Consider the following 21751-nt stretch of genomic DNA (forward strand, 5'->3'; position numbering starts at 1 on the left):
TGTTGTGTTAAAATGTGTACAAACTGTTCCGACATCTTAAAGGTTTGTTGTGTTGAAATGTGTACAAACTGTTCCGACATCTTAAAGAATTTCGCATATTTTTCACACGAAAAGAGAGAAGAAAAAGCAATACCACGAAAATCAATAATACACAGTCCATACATAAGCACATATGCCATTCAAACTTCACAAGTGTATAATTAATCAATTGGAGGATGGTGCGAGGAAAAAAGGGGGGAATAGTGTAAAAACTTTATTGAACCAAGGGGCTTATTTATAATAAGAAGAAAATTTCAAGACTGAATACGAATAATGTTGGATTCGTCATGTTGTGAAGGTATTGGGAGGTGACCCTTCTCTTGTAGGCTCTTTACGGTGTCGTATAGGCTCTGCCTCACCGGGGTGAATTCCAAACCCAAGTCCTTGAGCTTTTGGTTTGAGAATTTGTACGATTTCACCCTTGGCTTTGTTTCATCCTTGCACCTACATTTACAGCAAAAATACCCGCAATTTTTTTTTTTTGCTCTAAATCAGCTCATGAAATACAATTTTATTTAAATCACAAGAGTCACAAATTGATTCTAATAAAGATTTACATATTGATCAAAATTTGCAACAATTGATAAAAACGTTATGGTTCAACGTTTCGTTGCTCAATGTTGGAAGTTGAGTCAAGAGAAATGAGATAGTAGTAACTAAATGGTAGCTATTATACTCAATGTAACCGTAAGTTGAAAAAAACCGCGCCCCCCCCCCCCCCCCCCCCCCCCCCCCCCACACACACACACACACACACACACACACACAATTAGGCACCAATTAGTTGACCGCTTAGACCGACTTTTAGAACACCAGACTCCCAACTACATCGGCCAAAGATTGAACTCCGCACTATTTATTTTTAAGTTTTGGGAGGGACCCATGATCCAGTATACGACACCAACAAAAACCTCACACGTTAGTTAAGAAGAAGTTTCAAAACAAATCACTCATCAAAATTGGGCCCATTTTTTCATCAATTTTTTATTTCTTTCGTTACGTTTTGACAAAGATTAAGGAATTCCGGAGAAAAATATCAAGTCTCAAAGATCAATGAAGTGTGATCCACTGATTTGTGCTGGGCCTAGTGATGGAAACAGGGGGTTGGTGGATGGGCAATTTGGGTACAAGTGCAAAAGTGTTTGGTGAGAGGGTGGAGGAAGGCACGACCGGCTATAGCCATTTGTTCTGCACCTGACGGATTTGAGATATAAATCGGGTCCTGCACGGGACCCAATTACCTAAAAGATTCTCTTCCCCGCAAGGAAGGACGGTTGGATCACAATTTGTGATCCAATCAAGCTGCAAAACAAGAGAAGGCGTTGTCCGCACGTCTCGAGCTTGCAACCTCATGAACCCAAACACTGAGACGTTAACGAATGCGAAAGTGACTTGGTGGTAGGTGAGGAACTCTCCAGGTCAAGGAGTTCTATACGTAACGATGAGGTTCAATTCATCAAGATCATGACACCATAAGTATATCTCATTAGTAAAAAGTTGGGACACCAACCAATAGCCCCACCACAAAAGGATTGCCTCATTGCTGGAGTAATTATCATAAAATACCAGCTATTCTTGGAGCAAATTCAAATGGAGTATTTGTCGAAGTGATCAATGATAGTCAAGGTGTGCGTAAGCTGATTCAGACACTAATTATCAAAAAAAAAATAGTACCAAAGTGATTTAACGAACTTACTTTGCGGGAATGGGATACTCCGGGAAGAACTTGCCCAGAATCTTCACCACATCACCGCGGTGGAGCACGCTCTCGGCGCAGAGGTAGCGACCGGAGGTGGCCAGAGTCTCGTAGACGAGAATGTGGGCCAGGGCCACGTCCTTGACGTCCACGTAGGCCTGGACCGAGTTGGCGTAAGTCTTGGCCGAGCCATTCAGGTACTTGAGAATGTGAACGATGCTGGCGTTCAGCGTGGGCTGTAACAACGGGCCCATTACTAGCACTGGGTTCACGACCACCAGGTCAACCCCTTTATCCTTCGCCTCCTCCCACGCCGCCTGCTCCGCCACCGCCTTTCCGTAGCAATACCAGTTCTACAATCACATGTCAAAGCATCAACATCAGGCTCAATATGCATGTGACAAGTTAGGACATTACGCTAAATATACCCCCGTTTACCCCTCGGTATTATATATTAAAACTAAAAAGACTTCGTCTTTTTTATTTTTTTCCCATAGTTCATACATAAGCGGGGCGTTAGTATGTTAGTCAACAGGGTTTCAGAGGCTATCCATAATCTTAAATTCCAAACTTGCGAACATTGACCACCACTGAGGAGACACGTAGCAAACCAACTCAACCAACTAAAAAGACTACGTCAAATGATTTTTTTTTTTTTACCCATGAAAAATGTCTACGTTAGAGTATGTAACTATTCAACAAGTCTCCAACCATAGTTTTTCATTTCTATCTATATTGAAAACTCATTCATTGAATTCCAAAATTCTTTTTTCCCTTCAAATCTCAATTTTTTTTTTTTTTATAGGTTTTGCATCGATATAGGGATTTTCTTACTTCACAAGCTGGAGCTTTAATGCTTTCATCATACTTTAAATATTTTTAAGGCTTTTTACTTGAAGTTAGGTCCTATAATTTTTCACGAGATAAAAGTTTGCGGCTACAATACAAAAGTTTGCGGTCACGATGCAAAAATTTGAGGTCATGATGTCAAAATTTGCAGCCACAGTGTCAAAGTTTGTGGCCACGATGTAAAAGTTCGAGGCCAGTCAAATGTGATGTCAATTTTTGCGGCCACGATGTAAAAGTTTGCAGCCATAGTGCAGAAGTTTACTGTCATGATGTCAAAGTTCGCGGCCAAGATACAAAAGTTCACGGCCAGATGTGATGTCAAAGTTTGGGGCCATATTATTCAAGTTTGCGGTGAGAATGACAAAGTTCGCAGCCATGTTACATCATATAGCGCCTAAAAATATTTAGTCGCTAAAGATCGTGTTTTCCCCGACTAGATTTTTTAGTCAATAAATTTACTCGCCAATGGTGCATTTTCTAGTTGTAGATCACTATTCAATTTTCGTCACCCTCAAACATGAATTTTGGCTCCGTCCCTGTGTCTAGAGTGTTTCTGATGCATGTGGACCTTACATGATGCACATCAGCACGTGGATCCTTTACACACTGAACATATGGCTCTAGAAATATCAATGTCTAAATGACGAGAGAGCTGAATATATATAATACAGTATTCATCATGAAGTTAAGGGAGTCACGAGGATACCTAACTAGCTAGATAGATGATTTGGGTATTCCTCTTGGAAAGGAAAATCCCAAAACAAATCCATAATGTTTTTAATAGAAGCTGAATAATAGAAGCTTTTCCAAGATGTTTTTAATTAGAAAAGGTGCGACTATCAGATTAATCTGGCACTAAATAATTGTTTACCTAAATCTGGTACTAATTTTATCATTTGGAGTATTTCGCAAAAGTCCAGCTGGCAATTACCATGCAAACTATTATATGAGTAAGAAAAGTTTGCAAATTTTGTGAATTATGTAATAACTAACTAACTTTTCTTTCGTGGAAGGATAGCTTGTTTTAGTTGGGGTGAGTACGTAGTATGTCAAAGTATCAAAGAATAAAATAAGAGAAACGCTACAAACACAATAATATGCACAACATGACTCGTTGACAGTGCCTTTATTGGCAATTAGATGGATTGCCAGTTTTTAACCACTCACGAGACACTGCCACGTTAGCATGTTGTGTAAACTGTTGTGCATGTAGTTGTGTTTGCTATATCTCATCGTAAAATAATCGCAAAATACATAATCATTATGCATAAAATTTGTCCACTTGAGGTTCCCAAAATCACCCATCTCTCGGCATGATTTTATTAAGTTTTATCTCCGCTTATTACTCCATTTATCTATCACTCTCCATTTATTATCCAAAAACCCTCCCTCAAAATGTTTAAAAAAGCAAAATGCAATGTTACCAATTGCTTCCTCCATCTATTTGCTTTTCTCTTTTGAAGAATGCGTATTTTCTCGAACAAAAGCATATATTTTCATGATTTTTTTTAAAAAAAAATTGGGTTTATCCCAATTCAAATATATAACTGATGAGCTCTCCCAATTGATATGCAAAAATAAATGCTTCAAAATTTATCCAAGAAAATGCATTTATTTTTTTAATAGAGGTAATTGAAAAGAAGAATGTACGTAGAATTTATTAACCTTGGTGTTCTTGCAGAATTCAAGATCACTCCAGCAACTCTCGTCGACAACGGTATCCGGGCTCCGGTTAGGGTCCATGGTCACGGCACCGATCGACGACGTGAACACCACGCGCCTGACTTTCGCCTCCGCCGCTGCGGCTATCACGTTCTTTGTTCCGTTCACCGCCGGCTCCACCATTTCTTCCTTCAAAATTCAATGCATGTATAGGAACCCCAATCAATCCCATCTCACAACAACAATACAAATCTATGGCTGGTATACAAAATAAAAAAGGGAAAAAGCCACTGCTCGTCGTGGCGGTGAGCTGGACAATCCCGGCCCTCACTTCAGCTTCAGAGGAGCATATCTTTGCATGAATCAATACCAACTCCCCAGTCAGCTGACCCTCGATTTCGGAGATTATAGCAGAAGAACAAGTAACGGCGCCAGCCGGGCAAGGGTTTCGCCTCGAATCGAAACGATTTCTCAACACGTCCAAATATTTACCGAGGAGAAACGAACTTGCATGACTTCACGATCGAGGTCGCTAGAATCTCTATATGAGACTTGAGGAAAGAAAAGCAAAGAGGGAAAAAAAATTGCCTACCGGGTCGTCAGTGACAGGGGATGCAGTGTGGAAAACACCATCGCAACCATTAATGGCGTCCCTTAAACTCTGGAGATGAAGAAGATCAGCTCTGCACAGAGTTAATCTTTCCTTTGCTCCTTCCATCTCTCTCAAATGTCTATTCTTCGGATCATCTGCAACCCATATAATATAATATAATATTACACACCCCATTACCCAAAACTTACTCATCCGTTCCCTTTTGTTGGTCATTTTTAATTTGAGGGTAAAAAAACGCGCATTCTTTCGAATAAAAATGCGTTTTTTTCTGACTAATTTTTTTCAAGTTTTTATTTTTATTTTTTCACCAATCGTAGGAGTTATATAGATCTTTTATTCAACACAAAATTTTTTGAGGAAAACAAGTAACAAATTAATATGCAAGTAGGAGTACATTACATGATAGTATATCATAGATACAAGTTCTTGCCTGGATTTCTGACCGTTCCTCGAACATTGTAGCCTTTTTCCAGGAGTAATTTGACAATCCATGAAGCTATGAAGCCCCCGGCGCCGGTGACACAGACTGTTTGGCCGGGAACCGACGGCATGCTGACTTTTCCGGCGACGGTGGTGGTTTGTTTTTAATGACGCGTGTACGTGTGATAGTAAGGTAAAAGCTAATTAGGGTCGTTTGGGATGAGAAAAGACAACTATAGAGTCTCAGCTGAAATGAAGTACGAATTCCACCACTCTTACGACGTTTCTATTTGTAAGGCAAGAAATGTTCACCAACTCACCTACTACGGTTCATAACATTTTAGAGAGAGAGAGAGAGAGGAGGGAGAGAGAGAAGAGAGGAGAGGTTTATCCTCAAAACAAGGAAAGTTACAAGAGCATGTCTATACTTAAATCCATATGTCATGTGTCGGAACACAATTATTGATTTTCTCCATATATATATCCCCTATCAATAAAGTAGTACTAACAAAGCAAGATCTATTATGGCCAAATATGTACAACAAAAAATGCCAATTTTTTAGGACTACCCATTAATCTTTAGGCGATTTTGGAAATTTCTTTGGCGTCTTAGAGTCCAAGCCTCACACATTATTGATGAAAAAAGATTTACAAAGAAAGAGTCATAATCCAAGTATGACATGGTGGTGGAATCACGATTGATCGATGAGTCCGATTTTGTTCATTTACCTTAGAAGTGGGTGAACATTATTCACCTTTTTAATTATTGGTTGATATTTACTAGCAGAGCTCTTTGTGTTTACTATGGTTATGATTCTAAAATAGTATTTAAAAATTCATTTTCCTGTTAATTTTGAATTTTAAACTATTTGAAAATTCATTTTTGAACTTTTTAAGGTAAACACTATTTGTTTTTGCTGCAGATTTATGTTTTTTTTTTCATAGTAAACAATTATATCTTATTCTATTAGAATCCTAAAATCTACAATTTGAAACAGATTTTAAAGCTATATTTTAAAATTTGCTTATACAATTATGGCAAATTATCCATTCCTTACGAATGACACCTTCTCGAAAAGCGAAAGAAAAGAGTCTACAACCGAAGTTCTTTTATGTTGTTGCTATTTGTGTATATTCCAACTTTCCAAGTTGATTTTGTTTCCCTAGGCAAATATTAACTCATTTCTCTAATCCATTTTCTTTTCCTTCTCAACTAAGCTAACAAATATGTAACTGAGTTCCAATTCAATTTGACTTTTCCTAGTTCCCTTTTGGCGTCTATACAAAGATGTTTTGCCCAAACAAACACCCTATCTACTGATCCCATATTTTAGTCTATCAAAAATCTTATGGCTCATGGTTGAAGACATCAAAGTTGATCCATCTGCACTGCTAAATCGGAACGGTGATTGTCTGCCCGTCTTAAAATTCTATGAGCAAATTATGAGATTCTAATTATCGAAAATTTCTATCGACTAACGATATTTAGAAATATGACTTTGGAGATGTTGGTTTGGGTCGTAATTTTTGGTACTGAATTTTGAATTCTACTTAATGTGAATTTTGATTTTCAACCTTTACAACAATGATTGCTAGCTTTTGGTGTGGCTTTTACTCATAATTTTACAGTTGCAAAAGAACCAAAATCAAGATCTCCGATATAAAACAAAATGTAAAATCATAAACTGTAATTTACTTTTGACTCTAGTAATGAAGAAATGGTCGAAGATCTAGGTGGTCTTTTCAATCAAGAAAAGAAAAGAAAAAAGAATAAGATGTAGGTGGCCTTGAGTTAGGTGAGAATGGGGATGCTGCCAAGCACCTCCTGTAAAGCAGGTGCAGAACGACTGATCCGATCGCTCATCTCGATAATCGATGTTTTAAATCTTAATCGAACAATGAACGGTTCAGATTTATATACGCACAATTTTAATTCGAGCTACTCGTGACGAAATGAACAGCCGGATCAACCACTCTAGGCGGGATGCTGCTCGGCAGCCTTTGGTGAGTCGAAATGCTCTACGTATGCAATTGTTGACCGGTTAAAAAAGTCATCTGGGTTTGGGTTTCGGGTGTGTGTTACTGTGTTTCATTGGTTGGTTTACAACGGTCCACCACAGGCGTTTTATATGGACTGTTCAGAATAAAAATACTCTTAACAATGTTTCTGAAACATGTTATTCTTACCCGCTAAACCTAGATTAGTTGGAACGATGTTTTAGTAGCAATAATAATATGAATACTAAACTGGAAACCCCAACAAATAAGTATTTGTTCGCCGTGAGATCGTGTGTTTGAATCCAATAGATGCCAAATATTCCAGACATAAGGGCCACAGGTAGGGTTGCAAACAAGCCGAGCCTACTTTTTCGAGCTGAGCCAAGGAGTGTTAAGCTCGACTCGTTTACCAAACGAGCAAAAAACTCGAGCTCGAGCTCTTCTTAGCTGTAAACTGTCCGAGCCCAATTAAATTACTAAACAAGCATGTATAAACAAGTCGAGCCCACTTTTACTCAGCAATAGATCACACAACAAAATGATTGTCCGACAAAAAATTATGAACTCCAAAGGGCAACTACACAAAAACCCAAAAAGATAGTCCATCAATGACGTATGTACATATGGACTCGACTTGTATTGGTATGCTAAGGATTAGCCGAGGTATATGTAAGCTATTAAGCTCATCCGGATACCTGAGTTGTCAAAAAATATTCGGCTACTTGTACTTCTTTTGCCTTTTCATATATATTTTTTTCTTTTTGGATGAAAACCTTCTACAATAAAACTACTCTAGGGACTCGATAACCCGCAAGAAGGGAGCAAAGAGGTAATTCACTTCCTTCTCCCTACAGCTTCATTTTCCAATCTTTGCATGGTTGCAATATCTTCGTGCGTAACTTTCTCACAAGGTTTAACCCCAGCAGACTGCCAATTCAACAAATGACCTCTAACTCTGGTGTAAGAGCCCTTTTTAACAACATTGCAAAAATTGCAACGCCAAGTAACATTTCCCCCTCCGTGTCTTCGCTTTTCTAATCTCGTAACGTACCTCCAAAGAGGATTGCTTGTGTCCCCTTCATTGTATGGATTCTTTGTGTCCACTTCGTTGGATGGATTCTTCGTGTCCTCGTCGTCGGATGGATTCTTTGTGTCTACTACGTCCGAAGGAGAGGGCACAGAACTAGCATCTGCAGAATCTGTTTTCCTACTGAAGAAATAAAATCGGATCAAAATTTTTTTTGAAGAAATAAAAGAAAAAAGACACAAAAAGAAGATTCAAGAAGATAACAAGAAGATTCATTTTCCTATTAGGACCTGATAACAGGCAAGAACCGAACTGGAAAAAAACAAAGAAAGATAACCCACAAGAAGGGAGCAAAAAGGTACTTTACTTTTTTCTCCCTTTAGCTTTATTATCCTCCAATCTCCGCATAGTCGCAACGTCTTTGCTAGTAACTTTCTCACAAGGTCTAACCCCAGCAGAAGGAGAATTCAACAAATGACCTCGAACCCTGGTGTAAGAGCCCCTTTTAATAACCTTACAAAAATTGCACTGCCATGTAACGTTTCCCCCTCCGTCGCTTTTCTTTTCTACTATTGTAACGTAATTCCAAAGAGGATTGTGTGCGTCCATTTCATGGGATGGCGAGGGCAACGAACTAGCATCCACAGAATCCATCTTCCTGTTAAAGAAAAGAACAGAAAAAAAACAAAACTGCTGTAAACAACGAAGTCCATTTTCTTACCATTACAAATCCATTTTACCAACTATTGATACAAACAGCCGCACAGAAAAGAGCTTAATACTTGATCCATGGGACCTTAAAATACAGTAGCTTATCAAATAACATAAACTGAGCCAAAACAAGAGGTAACACTTGGACAATGTTCCCACACTTCGTTTGTGCATTCTCGCTAGGGTTAAATCATAAATTGTGATCGACGAGGAAATAAAAATACGCTGTTCTTGTATTGAAGCATAGGAGAAGCAAAATAGTAATCTGAAATTGGCAGGATTCAACATCTGTTTTTTTCTTTGAACTGGATTCAACATCTGTTTAGGAGTAAAGAAATGACCCTTTAATTGCAATGACAAACAGTTTCTTCTGATAAGCCTATTATTATGAAATCAAACTTAAGTGTAACTTAAATGAAGACTTACATTATGAGTACCATATGCTACACAAAAAAAAAAAAATCCCAAGGAGCAGAATTTAAAGTACTTATAAAACACAAGACAAGTAAAACATGTAGCAGAACACAATTCTGAAGGTTCCAATGAACCTGAAATTTAAAGTTGAGAGCAACACTTACGTATCAGATAACACATTGGAACTTGGAAGATCATTCCCTTGGTCCTGTTGACAAATATGTCACAACAGCCATGTTACAGAAACTAATAGCAAGAAAAGAAAAGAAAAGAAAAGCAAAGCAAAGGAAAGAGAGAAGCTAAATAAAGAAACAAACATGTTATAGACAAAGGGTACAAATAAGAAACTATAAAGATACAGAATTAAGCAAAATACCCACTTGTTCACTGACGTTGCTTTTACTAACAAACATCCAACGTTCGGTGCTGAGATCCAACATTTCTTCGTCACCATCGGCATATAAAACCTACAAAAATGCCACGAATAATGAACCAAATATTTATTTTTCCAAGAAGAGAATGGCATTGTTAATGTCAACCACAACTTGTCAGAAGGTGAGATAAGTTGAGTGATATAGCCCGGTACTGGACAGCATAATTAAACAACTTCATATTCAGGAGCACTAGCGTAAAAGTTGCAAACATACACTACCAAGAGTAAAGCCCAAAAGAGTGTGAGTCAGTGACCGAAAAAGTTTTCCTAGCTATGATTGACCAATGGACCATGGTATAGCCAAAAGCCCAAAACAGAAAAAGAGAATAGACATAGATATCTCTGTGTGATCAAAGAGAATCTTCTCACCTTGTGCTTCTTTTTGATGGGGTCAAATGAGGAAATAGCGCCTTCATAGAACCTGTGTAGACATAATATGAATTGAGAAAACTTGAACAATAGCATTATTGTCAATTCACTGATGTTGTAGGAAATATCAATGAAAGTTCAGAGGAATTCAAGATATTGCCCCCATCTAGCTCAAATAAGTACTCGATTATATGTTAAACTTGCAAAAAGGACAACCGCGAAGTGTGAACCCAAAGAATTATCTAATAAAATGAGTGCAATAAACTTATCAAATTTACATAAGATAATCAGAAACAAGGGTACCATGGAAGTGACAGCATAATATTAAGATTCTTGAGAGTATTCACCTTCGGTCTAATGGCCACCAAACTTTTATCTGGCAACCAACCAATTCTTCACCATGATTTTCCATACCATTAGCCATTTCAGGAACCTAAATTTGAAATAAGAACCAAAAGTAAAATCAAAACATTTTTATAGGTAAATAACTCTACACATGAAGACATCAAGAGAATGGCGCTCGTATATAAAACAAAGGCCATCATGGAAGGACCCTATATACACTTCCATGCAAATCAAAAAGCTCCATAATATAACTAGCTCAAGAAAAGGATTTTTCTCCCTTGACTCCCACTTATATAAAAAAATAATTAAGGGGCTCTTTAACTGAGGCCAAGACCCCGCTACTCCACAAACGGCAACTAAGGAATGGCAACTAAGGGGCTCTACATCCCTTTCCCCGCCCTAGCCCATGCCACGAATGTAAGAATTCCAACACGCTTCCCAGAGCTTACCACACCATACTACTCCAAGCTCCAACTGCAGTCCAAAGGTCTCAACTCTCTCAAGCCACAAAACTAAGAGTAAAAGTAAAATAGGTAAAGATGAAAGAGACAATAAAACTGTAGAAAGCAATATATCACTATCTTTGAGCAGTTGAGCACAAATACAGCTATCACTGAATGTTTGTAACATGACAAGTTTTTTACAATGATCCTATCACTCTAAGTGAGATCTTGATATGCATTGGTGGGTGCATTACTCAACCACCTAAGATTTGGGGCAACTGGTCACCAAACTATTTGAGCTCTTACTCTTAGGAGGTCTTGTTTTAAATGTCTTTCTTCCACTTTAGCATCATCATCTTCAAATGCAACTTCTCCCTATCACCAATTTCTTCCTTTGACTTTCATTCTTTATGGTAGTTAGGAATTTTCAGTTGCTTTCCTTATTGTTGTGTTTAACAAGAAAATAGAGGGCATTTTAATGATTTACAACTCAATTTTTTCCGTGAAAAATGTCGTGAACCATGGAGTTCCAACATAGGGAAAATGACATTATTTATGCTTAAGCTTCATTTAAGATGTCACTCAAGTAACAATAACCCCACCATGTATGGCCAGATTGATTTCTAAAGATTGACTGCTCAGTTTAGAAATGGGATTGCATTACAAGTCTTGCATTTCTGGTGTATGAATGCAACATTTGGTGGAATGTATTGAGACGTAAATCAAATGTATGAGAGTCTTGCATTTCTCACTGAGTACTGGGGGATTACTCATCCTAAGAAAGTATAAAAACCATCCTAATACTCCCTCCGTCCCAATTTAAATGTCCCCTGCGGTTTTCCGTGCATTTTGAAACCCTCAAAAAATATACTTTATAATATGTAGAAGTATATTTTTTGGGGGGTTTGAAAATGCACGAAAAATCGTAGGGGACATTTAAATTGGGATGAAGGGTGTAGTATTTTTTTAAGAAGGGCCCCTCCTAATAGTTCCACTAAATCAAATGGTGAATCAATCCATTAAAGTCCAACTAAACATATGTAGCAGTCATTCTCATGATGCAATAACAAAGACATACGCATACCTCTTCCTTCTCTGGAATACGCTTCCTCTTGCCTTTTGTTTGAGAGGCCTTTTTCAATTGACTATCATCACTGCTAGATGGTCCGGTAGCAGAAATTGGAAGTCCATTCTGTACATGTCACCGGCGAAGGCAAAGGAACACGTAAGAACCGAGAACATAGAAGCATATCAAGTACCTACATTACCACAAATAGCCAAAAAAAACAAATACAAGGTCCTGTCAATTAATCCCTTGCCACCAGATTCTTTTGTGAGCTGCAGACCATTCTCGTCATCAGGAGCATAGTTTTCAATCCAGACACTAATGTTCAGAATTACCAGTGTAAACAAGAATGATCTGTGGGCAGCTACACCTCATATTACTGGCCATTGGTGATATGAACTGTTCTCCAGATATCTAGTGTTTGTTCCACTATACTTGGACACCTTCTAAGAGTACAGTAAACTGAAAGCATTGGTGATGCATTGTACCCAAGAAGATTAATCTTCCCTAGCTATGAAGGGCTAGTGAGACATTTTGGTGTCATATACTAGAGTGCAACCAATAATGTGGCCCTAAAAAGCGAAATATGGGACAGGACCTTCAATATAGTGGGCCCCAATTAGTTTTTTTGAGTTGAAACTTGAATGATGGTTTCACATGCTCTTCCCTCAGAGTAACAAATTTTTCCAAATTCATATTTTAACATAAGCTGTAAAATTGTAAATACATATATGGACAAGTATATTATATGTATATAGGAAGCACTTGGTAAAAAAGCATGGAGATACTGGTAGCATTCCGAAGGTAGTAAGAACACTATACTCATCATCTCTTATCAGATAAGTAAGAGGAGAAAACATAACAACAGAGCAACCAGATTCAGAAGCATAGATATGAATAAATGTATCTCCATATTCAATCAAAAAGATGCAATTTGTATTTGTACAATAGAAATGGAGCAGATAGGTTTGTGTGCATTCTTCTTGGGCAAAAATAATTTATCGACATGAAACCATTCAATTTTGCCATATAGAAGTTTGAAACGAGAAGAAACGCACCAAATGTTCGCTTCTAGATGCATCCTGGCAAATTGAAAAGACTATTTCAGCAAAATCACCAACATCGAAGCCCATGAATTGTACTGCTGGTGGGAGATAGGGTCTAAGTTTATCAGCACACTTGTTTAGAACATTTTCTCCCAGTTTCCAAGAAGTAGGCGAAATATTCTGGAAGAATGAACATAACTCATTAATGAAACTAAGGAAAATCACCAGTAAAACCAATATGAAACGAAGATTGAAAAATAGGAGATTACCTGATTTCCCTTTTTCACACTTCTTAGCAGCGGAATGATAAGTTCCAAAGGAATTTCCTCGGTTTCTTCTAAGACTAATGACATAATCATCTCTATATCTGAGAATACAGACTGGGGATGGTCGGACCTTTACAAGTTACACAAAAATACGTCAGGTTTTAATCAACTGAAAAAGAAACATGGTATCACCTGAAATTGAATGTTAACCAATAACTTAAACGGCTAGAAATATTACACATACACATGCCCAACCCATCAAATGTGTTCACGTGTGCCAACGTTCTATCTCATGTCATTGGTTCTTTCATTTATGAAGCATGTATCAGAAGTACCAAGTTTAAAACAAAGACACTCAGTCAAGTCACATTAACTTTTTTCACTTTGTCTACTGGGGATGTTTTCGATCACTCTGGAACTGGAACTAACGCACATAAATTTGCTCAAGTTCTAAACAATGACAACTAGAAGAACAATAAACTAGGGCTCCATGAGAGAAGCTAAAAAGTAAGAGAATCACATTTACAGATCTTACCTAATAGTATTGAGAAACAGTTGAAACATCTCAACAATTAACTCATCAAACTCAAGGTCGAGCATCACCAAGCATGATCTGACTGCTGCAATATTGTGCAGAATAGATACAGCCTTTGTATAGCAGCGACCAGAAGCAAGTGACAATTTTCCAAGCGCCATTACTGAAAGTTCAAAAATTTCCTGTGCCAAACCAGTAATCAGGACCGGATTTCACAGTACATGATTCATCATACACGTAAATATTTGTGAACAAAATAATTTGAAAAAGAAAAGCGAGTTTGATTTGGAATTCTGCGTAATTCACACACACATGCGGGGAGTGGGTGGGACCAGCTATCTAAGGTTTTATGAATACCTGCATTTGTTTGTCGTCGTAAGGCGCATCAGGTGCTGTTACTCTTGTTATTTCATTGATGCAGGAAGCAACGGAAACCTTCACATCGATTTCTGAATGCCTCAATAGATCCGGAGCAATCAGCGCTTTCATTAGGGGTAATAGAGCATCATAGGTTCGTTTGGACGGAGCTTGCTCCACCCTTGATAAAAGAAGCTCTACTTTCTGGAAGAACGACACATCAAAGTTACAGCGAATAAAGCCGATAAAAAAATAGTAAAATACAGAAAATAAAAACAAGAAAGAACTACAGAGATAAACGTTAAACTAGCATAGTTTTCCTTGAGGTAAAAGAGATGGGTGAAAGGAGAAACAGATGAAACATAAAAGCACATTACAATGAAGAAGAGTGAAATTCGCTTCATGCTAATGAAGAAGGATAAACTGAAATATTTTGGTATCTTTCAACAATGCTGTTGAACTTATGGATGGAAGTGGAAAAAATACGCTCTCGATCAATCATCTTCAGCAAAAATACAGGAATTCTCGATGAAAATTATGTGTGAGATTCAAAAACCTAAAGACTTAACACCATATTGCCTCATATAGATAAATGCAAAAGTAACACGAGAATGCATGGGTTCTCCAATTCTCGGTATAAAGCCACGAGAATGGTCCCATGTGCAACTTATTTCCTATGTTATCAACTTTGCCTAAGCTTCTCCTCGTGCAGTACTCATCCGGATGATCTACCAATAAAAAATATTAAAAGGGCAAAACTACGCATTTATGTGAATCACAATGCTAACTACAATTACCTGGCACAACTTGCTTGAAGAGATAGAAGGAACTAGGAAGGACATGCAATATATGCAATCAAAGATAGATAGACATACACATTTCCTAATGTCATCTACTGGAATACGGGAAGTTGCGAAATGGACCCAACATGCAAAGCATGGGTTCCCTCAGTTCTAGCAATGAAGCAACAATGGTTTTCCCACAAAATTGATCACTGCAACATCTTGCTATAAGCATCTCCTATCTCAGCAATCAGTCCAATGGACTTCACACGAGAAGAATAGGATGACCACAATCATTGGCCAAATGTATACTACTAAACCACAATCATTTCCGGCAAACTGGCAAAGTACTACTCAGTACTCAATTACAATTTACACATGACTTAGCAAAATAGGCCTTACAGATAGAGATTAAAATACTCGTGCGCACCAATGGTTTCAATGTAAGACGAAGATGACTTTATGAAATGAGTAAAAAAATTCTGAAAAACACTAAAAAAGCAATATGAAAATGAAAAATCCAGTTTTTAAAACTGACAATGAATACCAATATACATTAAAGCATTAGCCGTGCATAAAGAATCGAATGGCCTAGGGCACCAACCACTAAAAACAGACAACTGAAAAAGAAAATGCGATTCAAATAAGCGTCGTCTCAAAGTCATCTACATTTATCTTGACCAACAATCTCTAATCTTTCCTCTCCCTTGTTGTCTCTTTTTCACCTGTTTGTTTCTGTTTGGTTGTGTGCCATGTCTACTTTACTAGATCATCAATTAAGTAAGTAAAGCAAAAGTTAGGGAGAAGCAAGAGAAGAAAACCCATGTCGAAATCATCAACATAGATTAACCAAGGAATCATATACCCAATTGATAGAGACAAACACTGTGAATAAAAACACAGAAAGATGCCCATCTAACGTGTCATGCAATCGCCAAGCCAAATAATTCAATTACCAAAGCGGTACACTTCCAAAGTTCCAACCTTTAATCTACAATCAACTGGAACCCAACACATAAACATTCACCAAAACAATCATCAACCAAAAAAGAATATTCTGATGATCATATCTATATATCTATAACGCAAGTACACAAAAAAAAACAAGTGAGTATTTACATCAAGAAGGATCAGGAGCTCAGGAGTGGAAGCTGGGGGCGTAAGGAGCCTTTCCCCAGCATCTTTGAGCTCTTCTTGAAACACCTGAGAAAAAGATGAAGCCGCCATTGCTTTAAACCCCAGAAAACCCACGTTGAAAAAACCCTAGAGATTGCTCAGGCAACACGAGGAAATGCAAATAGGGACACAACCCAAATGCTGATTTTTGCAATTTTTATAGGCTTCAAAAGGAAAAAGAGTGAATTAGGGGTTTTTGGGAAAAACAGGAGAGCATGCAGTGGCACACATGGAATTGAGAGAATAGATTAAATTTGGATAAGGGTTGGGCTTGGAATCCGACGCCGCCTCTGGTCGCTCTACGTGGCTTGGAAACCCATTGGCGTTACCGAATTTGCTGGGGAGTACAGAGAGGATTTCAGAGAGAGAGAGAGAGAGAGAGAGTACGCTTTGGTGATTAGTGTCTGTTTTACAGCTCCGGTCCTCTGGTTTTCGGATGTTTTGGGAATTGGCCCAATCCTTCTTGAAATTTGGGAGCTTCCCTTGTTATGTTTTTGTTTTTCAATTTTATGCCCTTATGTTCTTTGTGTGGTTTCAATTTTATCAGCAGAACCGGCCCTAAGCTAAAACAAGTGTTGCGGCTGCTTTAGGCCTCCTAAAAATTCTGAATTGTAAGACCCCTCCTACTTTTTTATCCCTTAATATAGTCCAACAAGAGAGGCCCTATTTTTAATTTTCGCTTTAAGCCCCCGAAAAATCAAGATCGACTCTGTTTATTAGATGTTTCCTAAAGGGACATCCCTTATGTTCATGTAAAAATTTACTCCTTTTTTTGCCAAATTGTAAAGCATGGAGGTTAGATAAAGACAACTTTTGATATATGTTCATTGTCTTATTTTCTTTTATGACTAAAAAAGTAAATTTTGACATTCGCTTTGCTATTTTACGTATTAGGAATAATTTTTTAGAGCTTATTTTAATGAGCCAATAATTAAGCAAAACCGGTCTCCATCAAACAAGGATATTTGTTCATTGTTTATTTTTGAACCGTAAGCACATAATAAGTAAGCGACTAAACAAGAAATTGCTTTATTTTTCATTGATGCAACTTAATGTTGCAACCAATAATGCGAATAGCTAGAGAGAAGAATAAAAGGTTTTTTTTTTTTTTCAGCGAAAGTCAGTATTGTTAAAAAAATTATTAACTTCTTGAAGGATGAGAATAATAGGTAAATTATTTGAAGGCCAAACTGTACAAAGTGCAACCAAATATAGACAAAGAATTTACAAACATAAAATGCTAGTAAAAGATACAATTGTGAAATATTATTAGAGCATACATTTTATAAAAACTAAAAAAAAAAGATAGAAATCTTGGTCCAACTTAACTCACCTCAACGAGCCTTAATTGTAAATATTTGGGGTCAACTACATAAATCGGTTCTTTCTCCTTATAGTCGGAACTCAATAACGCGCAATCCGATTCCATCCTTTTACGTTGTCTCAATTGGTGCCACCGTTGGCTGCCTTCTTGGCTTCTTCTTCTTCTTTTTTTTATATATCCCAACTAGATAAACTCACCCACCTAAAAACGTTGACAATTTACAGAGCATGAGTAAGAAAATAAACTAACACGAAGAATGTTACATAAAGCAATAAATTAAATAATTTCTCAAAAAAGTGTTGATGTTTAGAATTACTTGATCTTTGCGTTTTCAAGTGTCAAAGAGTGACAAGGAATACATGCATTGCAGGTATTAGATTTTTTAAATTCTTTTAACATCCAAATGTCCGAACCACATATGCTTAAGTGACTACAAGCAAAAATAAATAAAAAATTGCTTGAAATAAGTGGGACCTATTGTTAATGAAATCATGAAGAAGCACTAGAAATCATTTGATATCCTTATTAGATCTTCACATTTTTCTCCTTATTTTGCAAGGTTTTGAATATAGTATTTTATACCAAAAGGATGGTAAGAACTCGATCTCTTGTGATCAATAGTTTTCGAAATGGTATATTAGAGAAAACATTTCATATAAACTATATAAATATATAGATCTTTACCTCACAGTGGTCCGATATAATGAGCAAGTATAGCTGAGCGTAGTTACTTTCGTTAACTTTCATATCAGAGTACAGAGACATGAATAGAACGTATCAATTTTAAATTGATGTCCCAATGCATTCGGTGTTAACTGTAAGCACTGATCTGAAAGGAACCATCACACATTTGCAATGAAAGGAAAAAATGAAGATAGCAAAGGATTTACCATGACTAGGGTTTTTCCTGATTGAGGATGATGGCGGCGCGGGGCAGGGGTAAGGATAGAGATAGGAATAGAGAATTAGGGTGGGAGGAAGAGGAAGTAGATGAATATATAAGGGAATAGGAAAGGGAAAGAAAAAAGAAATCATCCAAAAAAAAGAAATAATTTTAATCACGCTGCACAACTGTGAATAAGAAAAAAAGAAGAAGAAAGGAACGTTGAGATTTCTCTCATTTATTGCGAGAAAGGGGAAATAAAAGAGAGTAAAATTAGTCTGGTCCAACAAAAAAAGTTGTAATAAATAAAATAAAGTTTGGTCCAATGAAAAAAGGTTTTAATAAATCAAACAATACTACTTCGCTTTAAATCGAAAAAAAAAAAAAAAAAAGACTTCATTTCCGTAGGAAGTAGAAGAAAGAGTGAGGGACACAGAGAGAGGACCACAACGCTTGGATGAGAAAAACGATTTCCTTCATTCTTTCCTCCATTCCATTCTCCTAGCTTGTCTACCATGGCATTTGTTGTTCCTGTCTCTCCACACGCAGTAGACAAGAGTATCTTATTTCACCAAATCCTAAATTGTTTGCCAAAAAGAGAGTCCATATAATAATAAAAAAAATAGGCAACTAAAGTGTTTATTTTTTTGCATTTTGGATCAATAGAATTTTAAGACAAATAGAAAACCCATTTTCTGGTCAGGCTCGTTCGTCATTTAGGCAATGTGGCACAATTAAAGCACGAGCACGATATACACACAAGTACAGCACGGTCACAGCACGAACACAATATATGGTTTTTCCTACGATCGATTGATAACTTGTGGTCCGATACAATGAGCAAGTATAGCTTAGCGCAATTACTTTTGTTAACTTTCATATCAGGGTATACTTTCGTATCAGAGTACAGAGACATGAATAGAACGTATCAATTTAAAAATTAATGTCACAATGCATTTGGTGCTAACTCTAAGCATTGATCTGAAATGAACCATCACACATTCGCAATAAAAAAGGAAAAATGAAGATAGTGAAGGATTTACCATGACTAGGGTTTTCCCCGAGGATGATGGCGGCAGGGTAGGGATAGGGAATTAGGGTAGGAGGAATAGGAAGTAGATGAATATATAAGGGAATGGGAAAGGGAAAGAAAAAGGAAATAATCCAAAAAACGAAAAACGTACTTTGAATCACGCTGCACAACAGTGGAAAAGAAAAGAAAAGGAACGTTGAGATTTCTTTCATTAATTTATTGCGAAGGGAAAGGGGAAATAAAAGAAAATAAATAAATTAAAAGAGAGTAGAGTTAGTCTGGTCCAACAAAAAAGATTATAATAAATAAAACAAATTAATTTTGGTCCAGTGAAAAAAGGTTATAATAAATCAAACAATACTACTTCGCTTTAAATCGAAAAAAAAAAAAAAAAAAAGGACTTCATTTTCGTAGGAAGTAGAAGAGAGAGTGAGGACACGGAAAGAGACAAGAGTATCTTATTTCACCAAATGCTAAATTATTTGCCAAAAGAGAGTCCATATATAATAAATAAAAGAAAAAGCCAACTAATTGTTTCTTTCTTGCATTTTGGATCAAAAGAATTTTATGATAGACCAGCCCATTTTCTGGCTGCGTTCGGTCGTCATTTGGGACATGTGGCACAATTAAAGCACAAGCACGACATACGCTCAAGTACTATACAAGCACGACACATGCACAATACATAGTATGATTTTTTCTACGATCGAATGACAGCTTGTACAATTTTGAACCATTAATTCTTTTTTATTTTTTTCATTAGGTGATCTAGGAGTTCAAATGATCACAATTAGCGAGAAATTGTGCAGTGCATATTTGCTTTTATTTTTTTCTAACTTCCAAAATTTTAAACAAATGATAGTAATTGGTAGTTATAAAAAGGGTGCTAATCTAATTGCGATATACTCGAACTTTAATGATACAACTCTTATAACTTTAAGTTAGTGATTATTTGTTTCAACAATTGCAAAGTACTTGTTTGAGCATTTTTTCTTTCTACTATAAAGAGTATTGATTAATTACTTTTTGGCTTACAAGATTCAAATAGCCACCAACACGATACAAAATGGGCACGAGGACTTCGGATTGGTGTTGTGCAGTAAGGTGTTACGACACGAATCACGCGATTAATAAATGAGCAGGGCTATGTACGATACAAAACATCCTAAGTACAGAAAAAAATGAGTTGGCCGATATGACACGACCATTGCACACCTCTACACACATCCCTATCCATATGTTTTCCTTCCATCAATGGGGGATATTTAGACTCATTTCAACGTAGGTGGGATTGGAGAATCGATAAAAGGGAATAGAGATGATGATCGATGTGAAACCGAGAAACATAAGAATTCCAAAAAATTGATTCTTTCTGAACTCAATAAAATTCTCCTTAACCTTGTTTTTCTTCCACACATTAAAAACCATTATATAATCTAAATATGAAAATACCCTCGTCTTCACCCTAACTCTCAATCCGTTTCTTTTATTTCGCAGTAGCGCAACAATCACAGCCTAAAAAACAAGTGTACGGGATACAGCGGGATAACAAAATCCAAAAAAAATAGGATACGGATACGGCTATAACAAATGCATTTCATACTAATATATAAAGCATTGTATTACACGAATAATTGCACGTCGAAGCTAAATGACTCCGGTAATTAAGAATCCAATATAAAATAGTAACTGTTTAACACCAATATTAATGTGCAAATTAAAGTTTAATGTCATTATACTAGAAAACCTATGGGCCGAGATCTTTATTCTAGAATCATGCTAAGCACAGAAACACGAAGTCTTATCAACTTAGCTTCATTTCGTATTGCGGTACTTTTGGGGTGAGAGAAGTGCTACAATGCACACCTCTTATTTGGGTGTATATCATATACATGCTCATTCAAACACATCAAAATATTATGATTCCCGTTATGAATTTATTGTTAAAAAGTTATGAATCATATTGATGAAAAGTTACAAATTTTTAGTATAAAAGTTACGATACGAAATAAAATGTTATGAATGACTAATCCTACAAGTAATTTTTTATGAGGTGGGGTGATACAATATGAACCACACGATAGGTGCATATGGTACACACTTTTAAAGGGGTGTGTATTGAAGGCATCAAGAATTAGAGGATGATTTAATTCGCTCTGTTACGTAGAAGTCGACGAGAAATAAATGCAAAGAACATCTCTTCGGTAGCAACCTGAGGTGAATTCACGCAGTAGTTCGTGTTTTGACCATGTGAACTCAAACAC

At 36.9% G+C, this 21751-nt stretch overlaps 3 protein-coding genes across 5 annotated transcripts in view; 1 reads left to right on the forward strand and 2 right to left on the reverse strand.

The window, feature by feature from the left end:
- The window catches only part of LOC131335346 (stromal cell-derived factor 2-like protein), a 64889-nt gene that overhangs the window by 21927 nt on the left and 21211 nt on the right, over positions 1–21751 (forward strand). The window lies entirely within an intron of this gene.
- Positions 114–5686, reverse strand: LOC131335345 (cinnamoyl-CoA reductase 1-like). Its single transcript, XM_058370668.1, has 5 exons — positions 5290–5686; positions 4839–4993; positions 4250–4435; positions 1736–2088; positions 114–483 (listed from the first exon to the last, which is right to left on the reverse strand). The coding sequence occupies exons 1-5, from the start codon at positions 5408–5410 to the stop codon at positions 294–296; spliced, it is 1005 nt and encodes a 334-aa protein (XP_058226651.1). The 5' UTR covers positions 5411–5686; the 3' UTR covers positions 114–293.
- On the reverse strand, positions 7787–16608 carry LOC131335340 (sister chromatid cohesion protein PDS5 homolog C). 3 transcript variants are annotated; one of them, XM_058370655.1, is made up of 12 exons: positions 16191–16607; positions 14290–14493; positions 13933–14114; positions 13401–13527; positions 13144–13311; positions 12104–12211; positions 10579–10664; positions 10232–10283; positions 9810–9896; positions 9594–9637; positions 8672–8962; positions 7787–8484 (listed from the first exon to the last, which is right to left on the reverse strand). In XM_058370655.1, exons 1-12 carry the CDS (start codon positions 16296–16298, stop codon positions 8112–8114), a joined length of 1830 nt encoding a protein of 609 aa, XP_058226638.1. In that variant the 5' UTR covers positions 16299–16607; the 3' UTR covers positions 7787–8111. The 3 variants fall into 3 exon arrangements, with proteins under 3 accessions (XP_058226638.1, XP_058226637.1, XP_058226639.1); XM_058370654.1 differs by having other exon boundaries at positions 7787–8487; XM_058370656.1 differs by having other exon boundaries at positions 8346–8484; positions 8667–8962; positions 16191–16608.

This window comes from Rhododendron vialii, chromosome 8a (assembly GCF_030253575.1).
Source record: "Rhododendron vialii isolate Sample 1 chromosome 8a, ASM3025357v1".
Lineage (NCBI taxonomy): Eukaryota > Viridiplantae > Streptophyta > Magnoliopsida > Ericales > Ericaceae > Rhododendron > Rhododendron vialii.

Coding starts and splice junctions, on each gene's coding strand:
- LOC131335340 (XM_058370654.1), bottom strand. CDS start 16,298: ATGGCGGCTTCATCTTTTTCTCAGGTGTTTCAAGAAGAGCTCAAAGAT. Junction 14,494..16,190: donor AGCTCCTGATCCTTCTTGAT/GTAAATACTCAC, acceptor TCGTTCTTCCAG/AAAGTAGAGCTTCTTTTATC. Junction 10,284..10,578: donor TGGTGGCCATTAGACCGAAG/GTGAATACTCTC, acceptor ATGTCTACACAG/GTTCTATGAAGGCGCTATTT.
- LOC131335345 (XM_058370668.1), bottom strand. CDS start 5,410: ATGCCGTCGGTTCCCGGCCAAACAGTCTGTGTCACCGGCGCCGGGGGC. Junction 4,436..4,838: donor CCCCTGTCACTGACGACCCG/GTAGGCAATTTT, acceptor TGAATTTTGAAG/GAAGAAATGGTGGAGCCGGC. Junction 484..1,735: donor GAGTATCCCATTCCCGCAAA/GTAAGTTCGTTA, acceptor CTGTAAATGTAG/GTGCAAGGATGAAACAAAGC.